The following is a 19,804-nucleotide window of genomic DNA, read 5'->3' on the forward strand; positions in this document are numbered from 1 at the left end:
GGACTAAAGGTCTCTAACTGATTCAAATAGCGAAACAAGCGACAAAAACGAAGGCGAGGATACTATCAACTCTTCAAGCAACCAACGAACGAGAAGGAATGCGTAAATATGTCAACACGTTGTTGTAAGAAACGTCGGCATTGTGTCGTCATAATTTGGGGCTAGCCCCGATGATTTAGTAAAAGAAACAGAAAACAAACGAGACGCGGCGAGTGGAAGATAAAAGAGAGAATAAGATATACAATGAGCAACCGGGGCAAAATCGGCGTCGCCCCGTCGACGTTCGGCGAAGGCTTTGCGAGCGAAAAATGAACCATGTCGGGAGAATATGGCTAGTGTAGACAGTCTGTGCAACCGATATTGGGGTATTTTTCGAATATTTTTTATTATACCGAAAAAACAACCGGGGCATTGCCCCGGTTGGCCCTATTGACGCGCCGCCACTGGAAGCTGAGAATGAAAAAGGAAAGATCTCGTGCGGGATATGAAAGCCACTTTACAAAGCTCTTGAAAACTATTGAGAATGTAATGCTTGACCCACAGAAATACAAAGAAGTTGTGGGTACAAAAGAAGCTGTGGATGCTGCATTTGAGAACTGTATTAAAGCATGTGAAGACGTTCGAAATTCTGTCACTACTGGTCTGGAAATGGAAAACTTGAGTTTGAAAAAGCGACTGTAAAGCGTGATGAAATCGCCAGGAAGAAAGCGGTATGTGATAAATTATATGGTGAATATTTGCAGCGATACAATGCTGCTGCCAGCAAGAATAACTCAGTATCTAGTAAATCAAGAAAAACAAGTGTTGCTTCGCATCGAAGTAAATCTTCGAATAAATCATCTGTAAGATCATCTGTAGCTGCTAGAGCTCGACTGGATGCTAGACTAGCTGACCTTAAAGCAAAACGTGAACGGAACAAGCAATTTTGGAGAAGGAGAAATTAGATGACGAAGTGAACATTGAAAAAAAGGGTTTAGAAACAGAATTAAGTGTGGAAAAACGAGCACTTGACACAGAGCATCTTGCAGATGAAGCAAAACTGATAGCTCAGAGTTACGAAGAAACTGAAGGATCTATCATGAGTTCTAATTTGGATAGCAATCCACAATTGGAATATACAAGTTGTGCCTAAAACAAACCTAAATTTGTGAACATTTATGAGCCTAAATCTAACGTGCCTATTATAAAGACTGGACTCTGCATTGCAGTCAAAGCCTGTTGTGGTTTCCCCTGTAATGAAAGATCTTTCTGATGATCGTGTGCCATTGATGACTTCAACATTGACTGGTGCTATAAACATGTCTAATCCTGGACTGCTGAGATCGTCCGAGGTTCCTGTTACATCGTTTGTACAATCTGGACATTATGTTTACAATCCGGTAATGAGTAGCATGCCGGTGTCGAGTTATGCCCCGGCCACAGGTGGTGTGTCGGTGGCGAGCCATTTCCCAGTCACGAGTGGCGTGTCTGGAATGGGTGAATCTCAACGTGGGAGCAGTGTTCCTGTCCAGAATGTTTACGGTTCGAGTGTACCAGCGACATCTTTGAGCTATTCTGCAGTTCCTGTGTATCCGGTGATTCCGACATGTCCAGCATCAATGGGTGAACATCTGAAAGTTGATCCACCTGAGTTTGATGGTGATCAACTGAAGTATCCAGAGTTTCTGAGTGAATTTACAGCTGCAGTTGATGTGGAAAACATCCCAGCAAATCGTAAGCTTATCATTCTGTACGAAGGACATTGCCAAAAAGGCAATTCGGTCATGTGTAATTATAAGCGGGGTCCTCTTTTGTGACCGATTCTAATGCTATACCTAGTAGGGGGGTCATTGCCAAGTTTGATTGTCTTTTTTTTTGGGTCGGGTAATCAACATCCTTTGTGGAAATGCCTGAAGTTTAAGAAAATGACTCCAAAAGAGAGGTCATTGTGGGTGGGCAAAAATGATTTGTGTTATAATTGCCTTTTAAATGGTCACATAGCAAATGAGTGTACTCGCAATGTGGTATGTAACGTTGATGGATGCGGCAAAAAGCACAATGTGCTGCTGCATTTCCCACCTCGGCAGAAGCCGGGTGGTTCTACTAATTCTGGGAGTTTTTGTTCAGGTAATAAGACGAGTGCTCCGGTCAGTGGGGCCGGTGAGAAATCTACGTGTGGAGCAACTTCTTGTAGCGTGGAGGCTACGGGAGAGGTTGGGAATGTTAGATTTAAAGTGTTACCAGTCACGGTCAGGGGTAAGGCCATAGGAGATAAGGAGATATCGACCTATGCCCTGTTAGACCCAGGATCTACGGTGTCCCTTTGTACCAATGGGCTCATGAGGGAGCTAGGTATAAGTGGGGTAAAAACCAAATTTTCTGTGCAGACTGTGACTGGTCATAAAATCCAAGAGGGGTTTGAGTTATCGTTGACTGCCATGGCTTCAGGCAACTTTCTAGTGCTAGATAGAGTTCTAACTGTTGAGCGATTGCCCAACTTGAAATCGAGTATTCCCAGTGTACGTGATATACTGAAGTGTATTCACATTTTTCCCATGTTGATATTTCTGATTCTATTCATAAGGAGGTTGGGCTTCTTATAGGCTCAAAGGCCCCGGATGCCCATGATGTGTTTGAGGTTAAACGTGGGAAAAGGGGACAGCCCAGAGCGGTGAAACCATGTTGGGGTGGACACTGTTTGGCCCTGAGAGTGATTCTAATTGTGATAATAATATTGTGAATTTTATTCATTGTGATGATAATATTTTACATCGTCAATTGTGTCAGATTTAGGAGCATGATTTTATTGATAATGCACGTGAATCTGCATCCTCACATTCTGTTGAAGACAAGCGGGCATTGTCTATCATGGAAAAGACTATTCGAAAAGTTACTAGACATTATGAGGTGGGACTCCCATGGAAAAATAAAGAGGTGAAACTTCCTAATAATTGTGCCATGGTGGAGAAACAATTAGTGTACCAAAAGAGGAAATTTATTCGAGACCCAGAATTATTTGAGCGTTATAAGAGCGTGATAAATGATTATCTGGATAATGGGTATGCAAGAAAAATACCTAATGATGAATTGGTGACTAGTAACAAAACTTTTTATTTGGGGCATTATAGTACGAAACAATCAAAATTTCGTGTAGTTTTCAATGGGGCCGTAACTTTTCGTGGGGTTTTATTGAACGATAATTTATTACAAGGACCAGATTATGCGAATAATTTGGCGGGAGTTTTGTTGGGGTTTCGACAAGAAAGAATTGGTGTGATGGCAGATATCAAGGCTATGTTTCATCAGCTGAGAGTGAGGCCAGAAGATTGCGACTCGCTTCGGTTTTTGTGGTGGCCAAATGGTGATTTGTCATCTCCAGCAAGTGACTATTCCATTTTGGTACACATATTTGGAAGCCGTTCAAGCCCATCAGTTGCAGGTTTCGCTTTGAGGAGATGTGCTTCAGATAATGAGCCAGGTGTTGACCAATCTGTAGTTGATACTGTGCTGAAGAATTTCTATGTTGACGATTTGTTGAAATCCTTGGCAAAGAGTGATTACGCTATCAATTTAGTGAAGCAGTTATCTATTCTACTAGAAAGCGGTGGGTTCCATCTAACAAAATTTATCAGCAATTGTCGAGAGGTGCAAAGACCTTGGTGAATGAAAGGTTTCTATTCCTCGTTGTTTGAAATGTTCGGATACGAATGACCCTCGTGAGATTCAAATGCATATTTTTTGGGATGCAAGTGAAATTGGATATGGATGTGCATGCTATTTGCAAATGTTGAATAAGTCCGATGGATCGGTGCATTGTAGTTTTGTTATGGGAAAGTCAAGAGTGACACCTTCAAAACCAGTGACTATACCAAGGCTAGAGTTGACTGCGGCAGTGGTTGCAGTGAAGTTCGGTCAGTTAATGAAGACTCAACTAGAGTATAAAATTGATAAAAGCATTTATTGGACCGATTCAATGTCAGTGTTGCAGTATATCACTAATACGACAAGACGCTTTCATACCTTTGTGGCGCATCGTCTTGCTGTTATTCATGAAGGATCAGAGCCTTCGCAGTGGAGACATATTGACACAAAATGTAACCCGGATGATATTGCATCTCGAGGTTTGAAACCGTGTCAGTTGGACAAATCAAAGATCTGATTTGAAGGTCCTGCGTTTTTGATAAAGGAAGAACGCATGTGGCCAAAATTAAAACCTTTTCATGGCATATCAAATAGTGATCGTGAATTGAAACAGGATTTGACTGTATATTGTGTTAAAGATAACTTGAAGGAAAATACAATCAAACGTTTGCTTTCGAAATATTCTAAATTGGAGAAACTTCAGAGATCGACAGCTTGGCTGTTGAGATATTGATCTTATCTCAGAGGGAAGGTGGCTAAATCTCGAGGTGATGGAGATATTAATTAGTCTGCTGAAACGAGGACATCTTGAGATTCGTGAATTGAATTGTGCGATTGATTGCATAGTAAAATTTGTGCAATGAGAGCAGTTTGGAAAACAATTTGATGCATTGCATAATCATTCATCTTTGGAAGAAAAGATCATCAGAACGCCGAAGAGGTCATTCTCGAGAAATGAGCAGATGAAATCAATACAGAAATTGAATCCTATTGTTGTAAAAGGGATTCTGGGAGTCGGTGGTCATTTTGATCGTTCACATATGCCATTGGAAAGTAGATATTCAGTAATTTTGCCGAGTGATAGTCATATTACAAATTTGGTGATTGATTTGTATTATGAAAGAGAAGGTCACAGTGGTACTCTGCATGTTTTATCTGCAATTCGTGAGAAATTTTGGATTATCAAGGGGCATGCAACTGTGCGTCGAAGGTTGAGCAAATGTTTTACTTGTCGTCGATGGAATTCTAAAGTGGGGGAGCAAGTGATGGCACCGTTACCAAAAGTTCGAGTGACACCTAGTGGAATGCTTTTATGGAAACTGCCTGTGATTATTTTGGACCAATACTGGTGAAGAGAGGCAGGAGTGAGGAGAAAAGATATGGGTGTATGTTCAGCTGTATGGCTACTCGAGCGGTTCATATCGAGATGGCTAATTCGCTGGATACTTCGTCGTACATTAATGTGTTTCAGAAATTTATAAACAGGCGTGGGCGACCCAGGAAAATGTACAGTGACAATGGAACGAAGTTTACGGGGCTGAGAGAGAACTTCGTTAAGGGATTCAAAATTGGAATCAAAATCAGATTTGTAAAGTTATGCAGCAGCAAAACATTGAATGGAGGTTTCTGTGCCTTTAGCTTCTCATACAAATGGAGCTTGGGAGAGAATGATAAGATCTTTCCGGAAATTGATGAGAGCAATTGCTGGGGAGAGGTTGTTGGATGACGATGCTCTACATACATTGACAACACAGTGTGAAAGCATTTTAAATGGGAGACCAATTTGTCCGGTTGGAGATAGCCCGGATGATCTCGCAACTTTGAGTCCTAATATGTTGTTACTTGGTCGGCCTAATCCGAATCTTCCTCCTGATCAATTCATGAAAGCGGATGGATATAAGAAGTCATGGCGACAGGTACAATTGATGACAGATTGTTTCTGGAAGAGGTGGTTGAAAGAATATCTGCCAACATTGCAGTTAAGGCAGAAATGGCACAAACCTGTGAGAAACTTCGCAGTTGGACCATCGCGCAGCTTTCCATATTCACTGTTTAGGCTTTTCATTTTTGCGTTCAAATCAATACAGACCGATTACGCCATGTTTGGAAATAGCAACAAATGTCATGCACTTTACTGAGTGTAAAAGTCTCTGTAAGACTTCATTTATATGTGCAGTGCCGCAGTAAACACTATCATGTCCTGACAGACGGAAGTGCGCTTCTACAAAAAACCAAATGAGTGATCTGTTTTGATGACAAAAAAATTTCTTCCATGTCTTCCATGTACAAAAATGAACTATGTTTTTCACGTTTCCCATGAAAAATTCGTGCTCCGTGATCAGAAAAGGTAAACATAATTTGAGTCTTACACATGGCTTGACAGAATTAAGTTATTGTGTGTGACCATTACCAAAAGTAAATTATTTAATTAATTTAATTATTCTAATGACTTCCACATATTTTTAGATTTGCCTGGAGCAAAATTGTAAATGGAAGAAATTTTTTTGGCATCATAACATGGTTTATAAACGACGTCTCAGTTGACAGCGAGCACGATATAGGCTAATATCATGGAGAAGCAGTTCTGGGAAGTTTCCTACGTTTTGATTGCTTTATTTTTGCATCTAACAGAAGGTTGGTATTTAGTTAGTTTCATTTTGGCAATGCACTTTTTTTAAATACTTAAATGATCTCATCCATTTTTTTAAAAAAAAATACGTTCCAAAAAATTTAATACAGAAATTTATATTTGGATTGGAATATGCTACTGCACAATTTGTTTTTGTTATTTCGATATTGATTTTAGAAGCAATGAATTGCCTGGTTCCAATGCTATTTGGTTATTTGTTGTATTAAGTAGTATTGATTATCAGCCATTGGCTCCTCTCTGTATATAGGTAATTACCATAGATGAACAAGCCCGCCGGCATTTTGCTCGTCCGCAGGCATTGACCATTGCGGTGTGCACCATTATAGTTCTCTTCGGTTTTTGTAGTTCTTGCGCATTTTAGTGGTCGTCACAAATAGGTTCAAAAACTATTTTTTTAAAGCAAGTTTTATTGGTTGCTAATATGCTATTTTTGGAGAACTGGATAACGTGATATGACACCTTGCGCAAAAATCTTTTTTCTGATATAAAAGGTTGATTTATCACCAATCACACGTGAAAAACATCTTCCCCGTGAAATGCTCGAAAATGATTCATGTAGCGCTAAAATGCCGAGTGGTGCTGGATTTTTATAGCTGTGTACGACATTGAGTGTCTTTGTGTGGTATCGCGTAATATATTAGAGCCAGTGGCCAGCGGGTTAAATGGTAGAAGCAGCTCATGCTAAATAAATGTCTAAAATTCCGCTAGTTAATTTGTATTGCTCCAGTGGACAAGTTACAACTTGTTTACATGTTATAAGATTATGTTGCTGGGGAATGGCAAAATGTATTTTCCCCTAGTTTAATGTTCATTACAGTATTTTTGAGAATGAGGTAAAATAAAGCGAAAATTTCTAAATAAAGATATGAGTACTAATTTGACTGATTATTTAGCCTTGTCTGGTCCGGACATTGAGCGATGGGGTTGTCGGCTGCTATTGCAAAAAAAATTTGATTGACCCGATTAAAACGGCAGTTTTTTAAAGTAGTTGTCAGTAGAGGTTGGACAACTTTCATTACTTTCTCAGTGCACTAGTGTGTGCCTTAGCACTAGTGGATTCGTATGCATATCATGCATTTTTTTAAGTCAAATTAAACGGCATAATTGTTCTTTTCTTGTCATTGTTGTAAACTGCTTGTCTGAGGAAGTCTAATTTTGGTCAGACAAAACGTTACAGAAATAAATTTGTTTTTAGTATGCAGCAATACTTTGAACTGTGTAGTTTTAAAATAGTAGTATTATTTCGAAAAGTTAGATATACACAAAAACTTGCCTCAAGAAAATATTAGGAATAAATAAAATCGGGTATTTGGACGGTGAATATGTGATTGTATGGCGTCACTAAATGAATGGAAATTGACTTGAACTAAATTTGAACTTTATTCTTTATAACCTGATGGTGATATGGCCTCGAGTTAAACTCAAACATTTCCATCATAAAACACGTATTAGCAGTTTCTAATTTTGAAACTTCCCGTCGGGCGCTTTCTTTCCTGAGGTCATTTTGCATAGGTCATTTTAAATTTTTTCATCCCTAAATCTTCACTCATGGATTGTTTAAAACGTGTGCTAGAGTTCTATTTGGGTATATAACTTTAAAAAGTAATTCTCCAATAATAGTCTACTTATGCGACCTAATGCCCCAAAATTTGAAAAAAAAACTCGATCTTGAGAGATGTTGTGTCTAAAGTAAACTACCATAGTAGAGGGTTAATAACTGATTACATCTGATTGATTTTTACGTTTTTTCATGTGATTTTCCAACAAAACATTACCACAACCATTAATATAGCTAAAATCGTTACCGAGAATTCACAACTGTATTTGTGAAATTTATAAAAATTTGTAAGAAAAATCTTTTTATAAAAACTGGCATATATATTCGCTTCTTTTTTCTCATTAATAGCTGGTAGTATATTAGGGTTTAAGCAAAATTACTAAAAAATTGATGACATATTAAACAAAATCCGATCTTCAAATCATATTATATTATAATTTATTGTTCTATAATATTCGAAAAGTACATCTAAATATCTCAGCGCGATACCCCAAGGTGAGCGGTATTGAAAATAATGATTTTGTTATCCATATTTAGGTGGATAATTGTAACTGGTAGTCCTGAAATATACTCGACACTTGAGTTACGCATCTGTCATATAAATCAAAACACGTTCAATTTGAGTACTTCAAACTGACAGTTTGACATAAAAATGATTTTATCATTATCAGTTTAAAAACTAACAAAGACATGATAAATCACACTAACAATTTTATAAAAGGATCTATAGGTCTACATTTTTATTCATTAATCTAACATTTAGCAACAGCTGAGATTTAGTGGTTTCCTATTCATCATTTAACCATAATCGTTTTCTTCGATCAAGGCCTGCACCCACTATTCTACACTTGATCTGTCTGCTAATTTTGCACTAGAAGCCATATGCATTATACTTTTTAATATTTAAAATTGACCAGATGTCACAGAAAGTCGAAAAAAAATTATGAAATATTAATATTCAATTTACTTGCAAATTTATCAATTTATCCAGGAAATCATTGTCCACCAACTGGATATTCAAAACCGGGACTCATTGAAGATTGTACCAAATCTTACTTTCACGGGAGTATCTGCTCGTGAGTATATTTTAGTTCGATGAAGTATGGTTAGACGCGCATTGTTGTTGCAGGCATTGTTCACCAGCAATTTCTGATCTCATTTTACTAAACCATTTGGTCTGTCTCATGTCTACGTTTGAGAGCATTTATTGTTGATTTTTCTGCTTTCATTATTTTCACGTTAGATGAATTTTTATTTTTGAAAACTACTTTATCCCTTTTTTTAATTTTTTACTCCAATATAGCATTCCAGAATGAAACTGTAAATGTACCGTCCATAAAAACATTTAAATTTTTATTATACATATTGCAAAATTGATATCAATTGACATGTCAGACAAACAGGCTCTGAAATCTGGTAAAAAGAGATAATAATCAGGGTATTGCAGATGCATACCCCCATCTTCATTATTAACGCAATAACAGCAATAACCAACTAACCAACTCCACAAATACTCTTTGTCTTAAAATGATGTTCTGTGATATTTGAAGGTATTTTTCACCATGAACAACTATTTAGATTGGTAAACTCAGTATTATATAGTGACTACAAAAATGTATGTGTTGTCGTTTTATAGATATACCTGTTCAGGCGGTTATGTGCTCGATGGACTAACAAGCATCACTTGTATCGGCCCAGTCAACTCCGCATATTGGGACGGAAAGCCCCCTGGATGCAACCGTATGTAGTTTTACTACAATAAGTGTAAATTAATCACATTTATAAAAATGAAATGAACTTATATAATGAGTTGAACTGAAATATAACTACCACAAACATAGAACGATTTAAAGTTGAATGTTTCTCTACACTCTGTACCAAACATGATGTGGTAATACTGACTTTTGTGAAGATTTGTTAGTAAATCATGTATGTTGAGTTGACATTTCAGCTTTTAACTCCATGGTTTATATCTTTTAGCAATTGAGTGTACTCCATTTCAAAGTTTTGATGATAAATTTGGAACACGATCCTGAGGTGAATAATACCCATGCATACACGATGTGAAGTATACAATACTTTATTGAAAATGTTTATTTACTACTCTATTTTATTTCCTATATCATTTTGGTTGAGTTTTCAGAAAAACAACTAAAAAAACTCTTCATTTTCAGCCATATGCGAGGATTTGAACTTTGCAGGCGAAATAACTTGTACGGCAGGCCCCCCAGTCCCTCCTCCTCATGCATGCACGTGAGTTATTTATTATAGTGTTTATTTGCACTTCCATTTGATAGTTTTAAACTTTGCTTTGAACCAACCGTTATTTAAAAGAATGAGAGATGCACATATTTTGATACATTGTCCAGACTTCACATTTTTTTCTGCACAAACTGTAATCTAGATCCGAATATCATTTCAGTATATTTATATATATATATGATATTAAATTATTCTTTAGTTTCAAATGCCCGAAAGGAGAAGAAATAGTGTCAGGAGAACGTATTATTATGTGCCAAGAAGATGGACAATGGTCTGCAGCTGTACCTACATGTAAAGGTATTCGATTTGCGTGTTGGCATAGTGTTTTGCTTTTAATGATTCTACATTACCGCCCATAATACTGACGAGGACATTAGTTTTGTGTGTATAAGATGCACCGCTCTTATTTGTGTATCGTATATGACAAATTCTATTAATGAAAAAATTTCCATTTCCAAATTTGCCACCCGATCTTGATTTAAGGGCCTGGTTGAATAGCCGCCCGTGTGAACAGAACATAAAAATAAATAAGGGCCGGTGCTTGAATATCCGCCCGATGTTAAAGCTGATTTTTCAGTGGTAGAGAACAATAGGAAGTAAGAAGCGCTTTTGTCTCAACGCTGTTGAATTTTAAGCGCTGGTAGATAACACTACGCCTTAGGCGTCTAATTACATAACAGATAGCATTGATTACGTAACACCGTGGTTTCGCTCCAATGTATGATTTACACTAAATATAAATATAAAATTATTAGTTTTTTTATGAGATATGTTATTTGATTTCAATATTATCGTAATGTTAATTTATTGTGAATTATCATTTACAGCCAGGATGTGCCAGCCACTGACGTTTCCTGATGGTAGCGTTGTTTGTGAACCAAACAACTATGATTACGAGACAACGTGCAGGTGACATATTTAATATTACTGGCGTTGGCCAGTATTACAAAATAAAATTTCTTATAGCTTAGATTTTCTACCAGCTGAGCTGGGATTAAAATTGATCGGGGGGTTTTATCTTTAATCATTTTTATCTCTACATTTTGCATAGGAATACGCGTTCTTGATTGCCACTTTTTTTTATAATAGCCTGATTAACTTCCCAAGTTTACTGACTAATAATGATTAATACATCAATAGGAATCTTCCTAAGTAAACTTGAAATTGACATAATGACAATTGCAGAAGCGTGTTACAGATCAAAATAATGAATATTTTCTTAGTGAAGTTCTTTTATATATTCTAGCCCAGGGGTGGGCAACCTTTTTCGGCTCGCGTGCACAAACCGGCTAAATTTAACGACAAAATTCTTCCGCGTGCCGATCAAGATTAAAAACAATGCCTTGTTACTTTTAAAGCAAAAATACACAATAATAAACCTTCTAAACATGTAAGCTACAGACAGATTCACTATTCGGGAAAGTATCAGCCCGACAAATAGATTTGATTACTTTTCTTATTCTATATAAGCAAAGACTTCTTCTGCTGCATTACCGTTGATGGAGATTTCATTGGGATTATATTTTGTAACTTTCATAGAAATATACGAACTACTGGTTATATTTCTTTTAAAATCAATTTATTTCAGCAACTTAGCAAGTAACTCTAACCAACATGGGTTGTACAACCGTAGTAGTTTATATTTACGGTACAACTTCATAAATCAATCAGAAATGAAGAAAAATAGTGGCACAGACGAACTATATATTACGTAACAATGCACCCCCAATGAATGCTGTGTCTCGTCACAATTCGTCGAGAGCTAACTCAGTTGTCACGTCATAATATATTTCTTTGTAGCCACATGTCATGAAAAGACAAAAAAGGGGTTTAAAATTTTAAATGAATACAGATTGTTAACAAACGATAATGAATAAACAAACACCGAGTTTCATCAGATAAATCAGAGCCACCAAACCTTCTTATCTGAAAAAGAATGATCTCGTTTATGAGTTCTCGCTCTCGTTCCGAATAAATGGGCTCGCGTGCCAAGTTTGGCACGAGCGCCAGGGGTTGCCCACCCCTGTTCTAGCCTATCCCGATACGAGCCCACAACACGAACTTTCAAGTTACACGAAAAAAACTAACATGCATTGATAGTAACTACAGTATAATACTAACTAATCTTTTTTATTTTTTCACTAGTTTTGAGTGCCCTATGGGTTACGAACCTGACATACCTGGACTGACAATGACATGTGAACTGGACAAAACATGGTCCGGCAGTATGCCATCTTCGTGTGACCGTAAGTAGAAAATTTGAAACACATACTATAAATAGCAATTGTAGGTGCTAGGGTTGACAAGTCCGGAATTGAGTGACCTACATATTTTCGCGCACACCAAGACATCATTTGCCTTTGTTTTATGATTTTGCTATGAAGAATATTCTTTGTTTATGAGAGATTAGGCAAGAAAAGTATTCAACGAATTCGCCGTTGCTTGATGACTTGATCACGAGCAACTCTTAAAATGCGGCTAAAAGGGATGGGCAAGGAGTACCGTCGACAAAACTGCAATATCCAACTATCCTGTGTTACACAACATCAATTATATTAGAATACATAGATACCGTTTCATTGGTTTTAGCTGTCGACTGTGGTCCATACGAAGAAGTAGAAGGTGGCAGCGCATCCTGCGATGATGGTACAACATACGAAAAAGTTTGCAGGTTGCTTTAAATTTATTATGTTACTCCTTCTTCGTATTTTATTTCTATTTATCTTTTTGTTGATTACTGAAAGCTTACGGTAGGTCTTATAATTTTGTAAAGCAATGCACTTTAAATGCCTATAGTATTACTATTGATAAAATAATTTCGTTGGTAATGGGATTGGGGTGCTCCCGAAGTATTCGTACCAAGATGGCGCACGACCTTAACATAGTATGTGTACCGTGGTAGGGTTATGCAGATTGTGCGTCATCTTGGTACGAATACTTCCGGAGCGCCGGAATTGGTATATATATACTAAATTTCATAATTGTAACTATGTCGATATTTCTTTGAAAAAATTGACAAAAAATTGAGTATCAGACATCTCACTGCGTATTAGAACTAACATTTTGGATGAAATAATTAGATTGTATTTCTGCAAACATAAAATAATACTTTTTTGTACTCAGTGTCGTGTGTGACGTGGGTTACAAACCAAAGCAATCTACTTCGGAATGTATGTTCGATGGAGAATGGAGCCAACCTCCCCTGGAATGCTCTAGTAAGCCTGGTTTTAATTTAAATAATCTTGCATTGCAATTTTCTAAAATCAAAAACTCTATATTAGGTATTAGTGAGTTGATATCCAGTTACCTAAGTGCATTGCTGTTATAACAAATTCTGTAGTGTAGCGAATGTGGATATAACTATGCACTATAATGTTATTTAACCCATTTGTATTAATAGTATTTAAGTTCAATATTCAGTGCTCAATTTCCTTGGTAAAGACTTATCGCGAGAAGCGAAAAGCCTGGGCAATACGTTTATTGTATCGAGCAATTTGCTACGTGTTTCCGGGTTTACGTCAGGGAGTTAAAATATAAGATTTTTCAAGTTTTGTGTGGATTAATGTTTTTGAGTTTCGACCGTATAACTTTATTAATGAGGTTCAATTGTATATTTCAATATATCAGTTTGGATTCAATTCGATTGTGCAAATTTACAATTTTGCGGACATCTGGCATTATAATATACGGGGCTAGTTCACTAAACGCCGTGAAGTAGTTCTAGTTGGCGTGGCATAACCATTTTCGCATATGTCATTTCTAACCTCCACCTGATTACGTCATCCAAAAATTAAATCACCTCAACGTCACAGTGACGAAATAAGGTTCGTCAAAGTATACGAATCATCGTACAAAATGCGCAGACGAACAACTCGAAATCAAGCAAGCTATTTCTCTCGTTTTCCGCGTAACGATCCCGATATAAGATATCGCTAGCGTTAGCGAGTGCGTTATTGTCGGCGGAGATGCCATTTCGAGCAATGGCTTGCCTTTTTTGGCAAGCTCTATGGCGTGATTGTGACGTCGTAGTGACGTAATCTTTGGATGACGTAGCCAGGTGAGGGTTAGGAATAACATATGCAAAAATTCCCCCCCCCCCCATAGGCCTATAGTACCGAATCACAACACCTACAAAAGATATTCCGTGTGAAACACCTCAATATATACTTGAAATTTCTTTACTTTATCAGAAATCACGTGCGGCGCTCTCGATTTTAGCAATCAACCTGGAACAATTTATTGTGACCCCCCTGATCTTGGTTATGATAGTACTTGTAGGTAAGTAACAGAAACATTATTATTTTAGTTAAACTACCTAACAAAATAGGCTATAGTTTTGCTCTGTATCCAAAAATAATTATTTCTATTTTTAATATTTTCTTGATTTTAATTGTTCAAGTTTTACTTGTGACGATGGATACGAATTGACGGGAAAGGCAGTTTTAAAATGCCAGGAAAGTGAAGAATGGGATGGTATTGTACCGACATGCAAGGGTATTTATATACATGTTCTTTATTTTTTAGTGTTAAATAAGTTGATAAGTTGATAAAAGCTTCGTAACCCCTTACTCCTTACTATGCTTATGTCTGAACAATTACGATATATCATCAATCCGACAATCATAGAAGTGATTGAATTAAAATACATATGAGCTCTCCATAGAATCATAAAACCAATTTGTGTAATGAACAACAAAGAAAATTATGTATAGATAAAAGATAACAAAGCAAATTATTATAGTAATCGAGATTGGTTTTAGACGTTTTTTGTTCATCCCTGTCTTTTGATGATGGAACTGTTAAGTGCACAGAAAAAAACGAATATAGCAGCACGTGCATGTAAGTATAAATTAATGCATTGTCTCGTCGTTTTTGTGGATTATTGCTTTTGACACCTTTCAAATTTTCAAGATATTAGGCAAATATCACGACTTTGTTAGGCTTGCATTTCATTGAGACAAGCTTGATTTCATTTCTTAATTCAAAATTGATTAACAATTATACAGAATTCGTCACAATGTTTACAGATTTTTGCATGTATGGATGACTACATAAATACAGAACCAACTATTTGAGAAATTAGAAACCTGTGCGAATGCATATATATATATGTGGAACAATTTTTAAAATACAATCATTTAATCATATTATTTTTTAAGAATGGTATTACAAAAAACAATTTTGTAATCTATTCTCTATTACACATCGATTGTAAAACAAATTTCTTTTTCAAATTGATTAATATAATCTATTATTTAAATTGAATTTAGTTAACAGCTGGTGTTGATTCTGATAATATAGATGTTTTATGTTTCTATCACGAAACCCAAAATTTGTATTTTTGTATTTCCAATTTATATGGCATTTTGGATAAAGGTGAGTGATCAAATACAAATAGTTTTCAAAGCCTACCAACTCGCGTTATGTAATTACTAATAAGCACTGTAAAAGCAATCCACGACTACAACCAATTGTGTATTGTTTTTGAAAAGGTTCACGTGCAGTTTTCCACTCACACTCTATGGAGCTGAAGAGATAACCTGTTTAGCCAGCGGAGAATGGTCTAATCCAGTACCAGAATGCAAGAGTAAGTACTATGCTAATTTACTAATAACTTGGCCCGGGGTTCCAGCATACAGGGCAATTTTATTTCATTTGTGTATGAATTGAAGAAATATGCTTTTCGGAGTCAGTCATCTTAAGATCTGGAAGTAAGACGTAGGTATCCTTACAACCTTCATTGGAATAATGTTTAGCAAGGTCCAAGATAATGTTTCTGTCATAGTGGGTTGACTCAATCTATTTGATGTTTAATCTAATTATAATCTCATATGGTATTAATTATTGGCATTTTGCCCTTCCACACTGAAGTTGTTTGGGTTACATCTCTTGTCAGTGGTGGTCAGAGTCGTTATTTGTTTAGAGAAACAAAAACATTTCTGAAAAATTACCTTGCTTTGGTAAAAGAAATCATGTCGTAAACTTTTTGTCAAATAAATATTTTTCGATGCTTTTATCTCTGTGTCTGAATGCATTGAAGTTGTTGCTACCGGATATCCTATACCACTTCTCCCATTTCACTTCGAAATTCCATTTCACTTAGAAATTCCATTTTCATTATGCTGTAAAAATAAACCACAGTAGTTAGCCTACTTAATGTGTGGTTTTGCAGTGTTTGATCCCAAGTGTGAAGATGCACTCGATCCTCTAGCTTGTGCTGATAATTGTAACAACAATCTTGACTGTGATGAATCCGAAGTTTGTTGTCAAAGTTCGTGTGGACTTACATGCAAAAAAATCAAGGTTTCTTCCAAAAAGCCCTTACTCAGTAAGTAAAACGTCAATTCGGTATTTATCTTTTTGTGTTCTTTACTATAAAATGCAATTGAAAATGGCTCGCAACGCAGAAACGTTAATCTGATTTGATTGTGCTCAATTTTTTTTTAAATAAATGCTTAAATATTTTTTTAAATTGATGTAGTTTTTGAGACTTAAATTAAATTTATGTATGTAACCAATAATGCATCTGAGACTCTGAAGAGCAAACCAATGGTATATATATTTACTGAAAATCTTATGTCTTCCGACTCTCTTGCCACTTATTAATATCAATATCATGATTAAATGATGTATAGCAGCTAAACTTTGATTTAAGAGCCAAATGTACCAAGCTTTCAGATAAAACAACGCAAGTTAAAATGTCTCTGAATTACCTCATATACGAGGTGATCTCATATGTATACATCACAAACTTCACAGGAAGTTTGGATTCAAATTCATCCGATTCATTTCTCCTGCGAACTGACCTTTGCGTTTATTTTGTGTTAGCCCTAGTTTATCGCGCCAAGCGAAACTAGGTTTATGAAAATAAATAGATATAATAATATAAATTCTAACTGAATTATAACATATTTCTTTTTTATAAATTTCAGATTTAGATAAAAATGCATTGCTTGGTCTATTGCTGGCTTCTTCCATGAAGCGCCCCGGACCAGTATGCCCAAGATGTGATAGAAATTTTAATGCATGTTATTATTCAACTTGTCCAAGATATCTCAATGCGTTTTGTGGAACAGGCTGCAATGGATGTACAGCACATTACTATAACCCCTATAATAAGAAAGAAAGTATTCATTGTAAGTGACTGGTTCTATGTTTTTCTAACTTATTTTATTTGTATAAAGAGTTATTTCTAATGGATTTATGTACGTTAGCTTTGCATGATTGCATTTGTGACGACATTCCCACAAACGTGACATCAATTATAGCTGAAATTTGGTCCTGTGTGTTAAAAAATAAAGATTATCTTTTTTTCCGTCAGTCCAGCCTATGAAGCCATGGGAAATGTTTTATGTCTGTAAAATATATTTGTGTTCAGTGCAATTCTGTAACTACTTTAGCTTATTTTATCATATTGTAACTGCTCAGGTGGTTGTCCACCTCACACTCCACCAAACCCAAATTGTGCTGGATATATGTGTAACGGAGTTGGATGTGCAAACTTCCCACAAGCTCAGTGTCGTGTGTACGGTTGCGGACCAACATGCTATTTACAGTTTTTCGATCGATTTGGACGAAGAGTACAGTGCAGAGAGGAAGGTATTTATTTTGTCCTCGTCTCAACTTAAAGTTATTGGAACCAGTATATACAAATATCCTCCATTATATATAACTTACCTGTTTTGACTCGACTTCAAATGACGAAGTATGCTTTTCCGCCCACGCAGTTGTTACAATTGTATTTTTTTGCATAAAATTACAGATGTATTCAGCGGTAATCAGAAACCTTTACATAAAATTTTTAATAATTAATATATTTTTACTCTTATAATATAACCAACTCAACGTCAACTTTAGGATAAAACTATTATTGTATTGTCTCCTAATTCGGCAAATGTTTAAGTTGACTTTGCGTACCCATGCAACATTATTAAATTAAACCACAATAGAGTGTTAAAAGATGAATGCATTTGGTAACGTTTCGTTCTTGAAATAATGCTCAAATGATTGAAAAGATTTCAATATTTTTGTGCTATTGTGCAATTTGTTCATTTCTATTTATAATATATTTTTTCAAATCTGTTTCATAACTGTATTATATTTTATATTTAGCAACTTGTCAGCCTGGAATAAACGCGGTTGGTCTTTGTAGCAGAGGATGCCTTGTTGCTTCTTGTCCAAAGTATCCCACAGCTCATTGTCGAGTCCGGTGCCCTGGATGTCCTCCTGAATTCTACGACCAAAAGACCAATCGGCCCATTGTTGATTGCAATCAATATAATGGTTAATGTGGTTTTACAGTCGTTTCTGTTCTGCATCTGTTTTCGGTGACTTGGTCTCAATACCACCTCACGTGAACCAGTTTTTCTTTGAAAACAAATTTGCTCTGAAACAAATTTACTATTGGATTATTCAACTTATTCATAAGTGATATATTCAATAAATTGTATAATTTTATTGCACAACGTTTACAATATATGAACATTTGGCAACTTATTACTGGGTGATATATTGAACTCCGAGCGATTCAGAATTAAGAATATTTCCAACAAAGATTTTAAATAACGCAAAGCAAATAGCACAACGTTGAGAGAAAGTTACGCTAAAAGACAATTATATTTCTTTAAAATTTAATGAGGGAAATACGAAATAACGCAAATATAAGGTAAATAACTGAGAATAAATTAGTACAATTTTTTAGTACTTCTTGTGTGAAATACATATTTCAAGAAAGTGGAACCAGTTTAAACTTAAGAATAAACGAGGAAGGGAAAATGATACAGAAAACGAAATTTGCTGTCACCTAACGATTGTAAAAAATACTACATAAACCAAGCTATATGGCGTAGAAGTCGGAGGCGAAAAACTTGATCGACAAGCATCAAGTTCACTAAGCGTTTTCAACAGTATATTGAAGGCTTGCATGCGCAGATTTTCTCGTTTTCCGTAGTTTGAGTTGGGAGTCGAAATTTTAAACCGAGAATCGGAAGTTATTTTCCTCAATGCGGCATAAATGCGCATTCGCATTTGCCAAGGTTAACAAAAGCGCACGCCGCACAGTAAGTCCTTGACGATGACTTTAGTAGGTGTATACTAATTTGCTAAAGAAGTTATATTACCCTCTTCCTTGGAATACTAAATTGTACAAAAACAATGAAACTGGATGCTATCACAAAAGTTTAACTTCGTCCATTTTGTAAATTCAAATTCCAGATTAGTGTAACATTAGTGTTGAATTATCGCGAAATAAAATAATAGATAATTCCGAGTTCTTTCCCTGTTGATAATAGGCAACCTTTTGATACAGTTTTATTATATCAACTCAAGTCATAGGAAATTACATTTTCTGTAATTTCCAATTATTTTTAATCGTATAGCTTTGAGCTTGAGCCATGAATCGGTGATTTGTATTTTTAACATAATGCGATAATCAATGTTCAATTTTTTAAACCCCACTAATTGCCACATGTGCAAGATTAATTATTTAATTATAGTCCCAATTATTGGCATAATCAGAGTCTCGAACTTGACCATGAAAAAATCTGTTTATCATTTAGTAATCTGTTGACAGTCATGCATGAACCGTATATTTCCAGGCGTCATTAACTGAGGATAAAAGTAGTAGATCAATCACCCATTATCGATAATATATCACGATATCGTCGTCTATCTTTGGTCTGGTGTTAAATCCGTTGGTTACAGTTGATAATTTT

At 35.9% G+C, this 19,804-nt stretch overlaps 3 protein-coding genes across 4 annotated transcripts; all 3 read left to right on the forward strand.

Annotated features, from left to right (window-relative positions):
- Window positions 1–3,706: 3,706 nt before the first annotated feature.
- On the forward strand, window positions 3,707–4,138 carry LOC144431384 (uncharacterized). Its single transcript, XM_078119467.1, has one exon. It carries the CDS (start codon window positions 3,707–3,709, stop codon window positions 4,136–4,138), a length of 432 nt encoding a protein of 143 aa, XP_077975593.1.
- A 445-nt stretch (window positions 4,139–4,583) lies between these two features.
- On the forward strand, window positions 4,584–4,973 carry LOC144431385 (uncharacterized). The gene has a single exon (XM_078119468.1). It carries the CDS (start codon window positions 4,584–4,586, stop codon window positions 4,971–4,973), a length of 390 nt encoding a protein of 129 aa, XP_077975594.1.
- A 1,186-nt stretch (window positions 4,974–6,159) lies between these two features.
- LOC144431172 (P-selectin-like) lies at window positions 6,160–18,587 on the forward strand. Of its 2 annotated transcripts, none has more exons than XM_078118989.1 (17): window positions 6,160–6,255; window positions 8,821–8,905; window positions 9,466–9,569; window positions 10,004–10,082; window positions 10,291–10,388; window positions 10,919–11,000; window positions 12,237–12,337; window positions 12,681–12,762; window positions 13,215–13,306; window positions 14,282–14,369; window positions 14,491–14,585; window positions 14,852–14,930; window positions 15,584–15,678; window positions 16,264–16,419; window positions 17,024–17,227; window positions 17,520–17,690; window positions 18,204–18,587. In XM_078118989.1, the coding sequence occupies exons 1-17, from the start codon at window positions 6,192–6,194 to the stop codon at window positions 18,377–18,379; spliced, it is 1,851 nt and encodes a 616-aa protein (XP_077975115.1). In that variant the 5' UTR covers window positions 6,160–6,191; the 3' UTR covers window positions 18,380–18,587. The 2 variants fall into 2 exon arrangements, with proteins under 2 accessions (XP_077975115.1, XP_077975116.1); XM_078118990.1 differs by having other exon boundaries at window positions 17,030–17,227.
- The last annotated feature ends 1,217 nt before the right edge of the window (window positions 18,588–19,804 follow it).

Source organism: Styela clava, chromosome 13 (assembly GCF_964204865.1).
Source record: "Styela clava chromosome 13, kaStyClav1.hap1.2, whole genome shotgun sequence".
Classification (NCBI taxonomy): Eukaryota; Metazoa; Chordata; class Ascidiacea; order Stolidobranchia; family Styelidae; genus Styela; species Styela clava.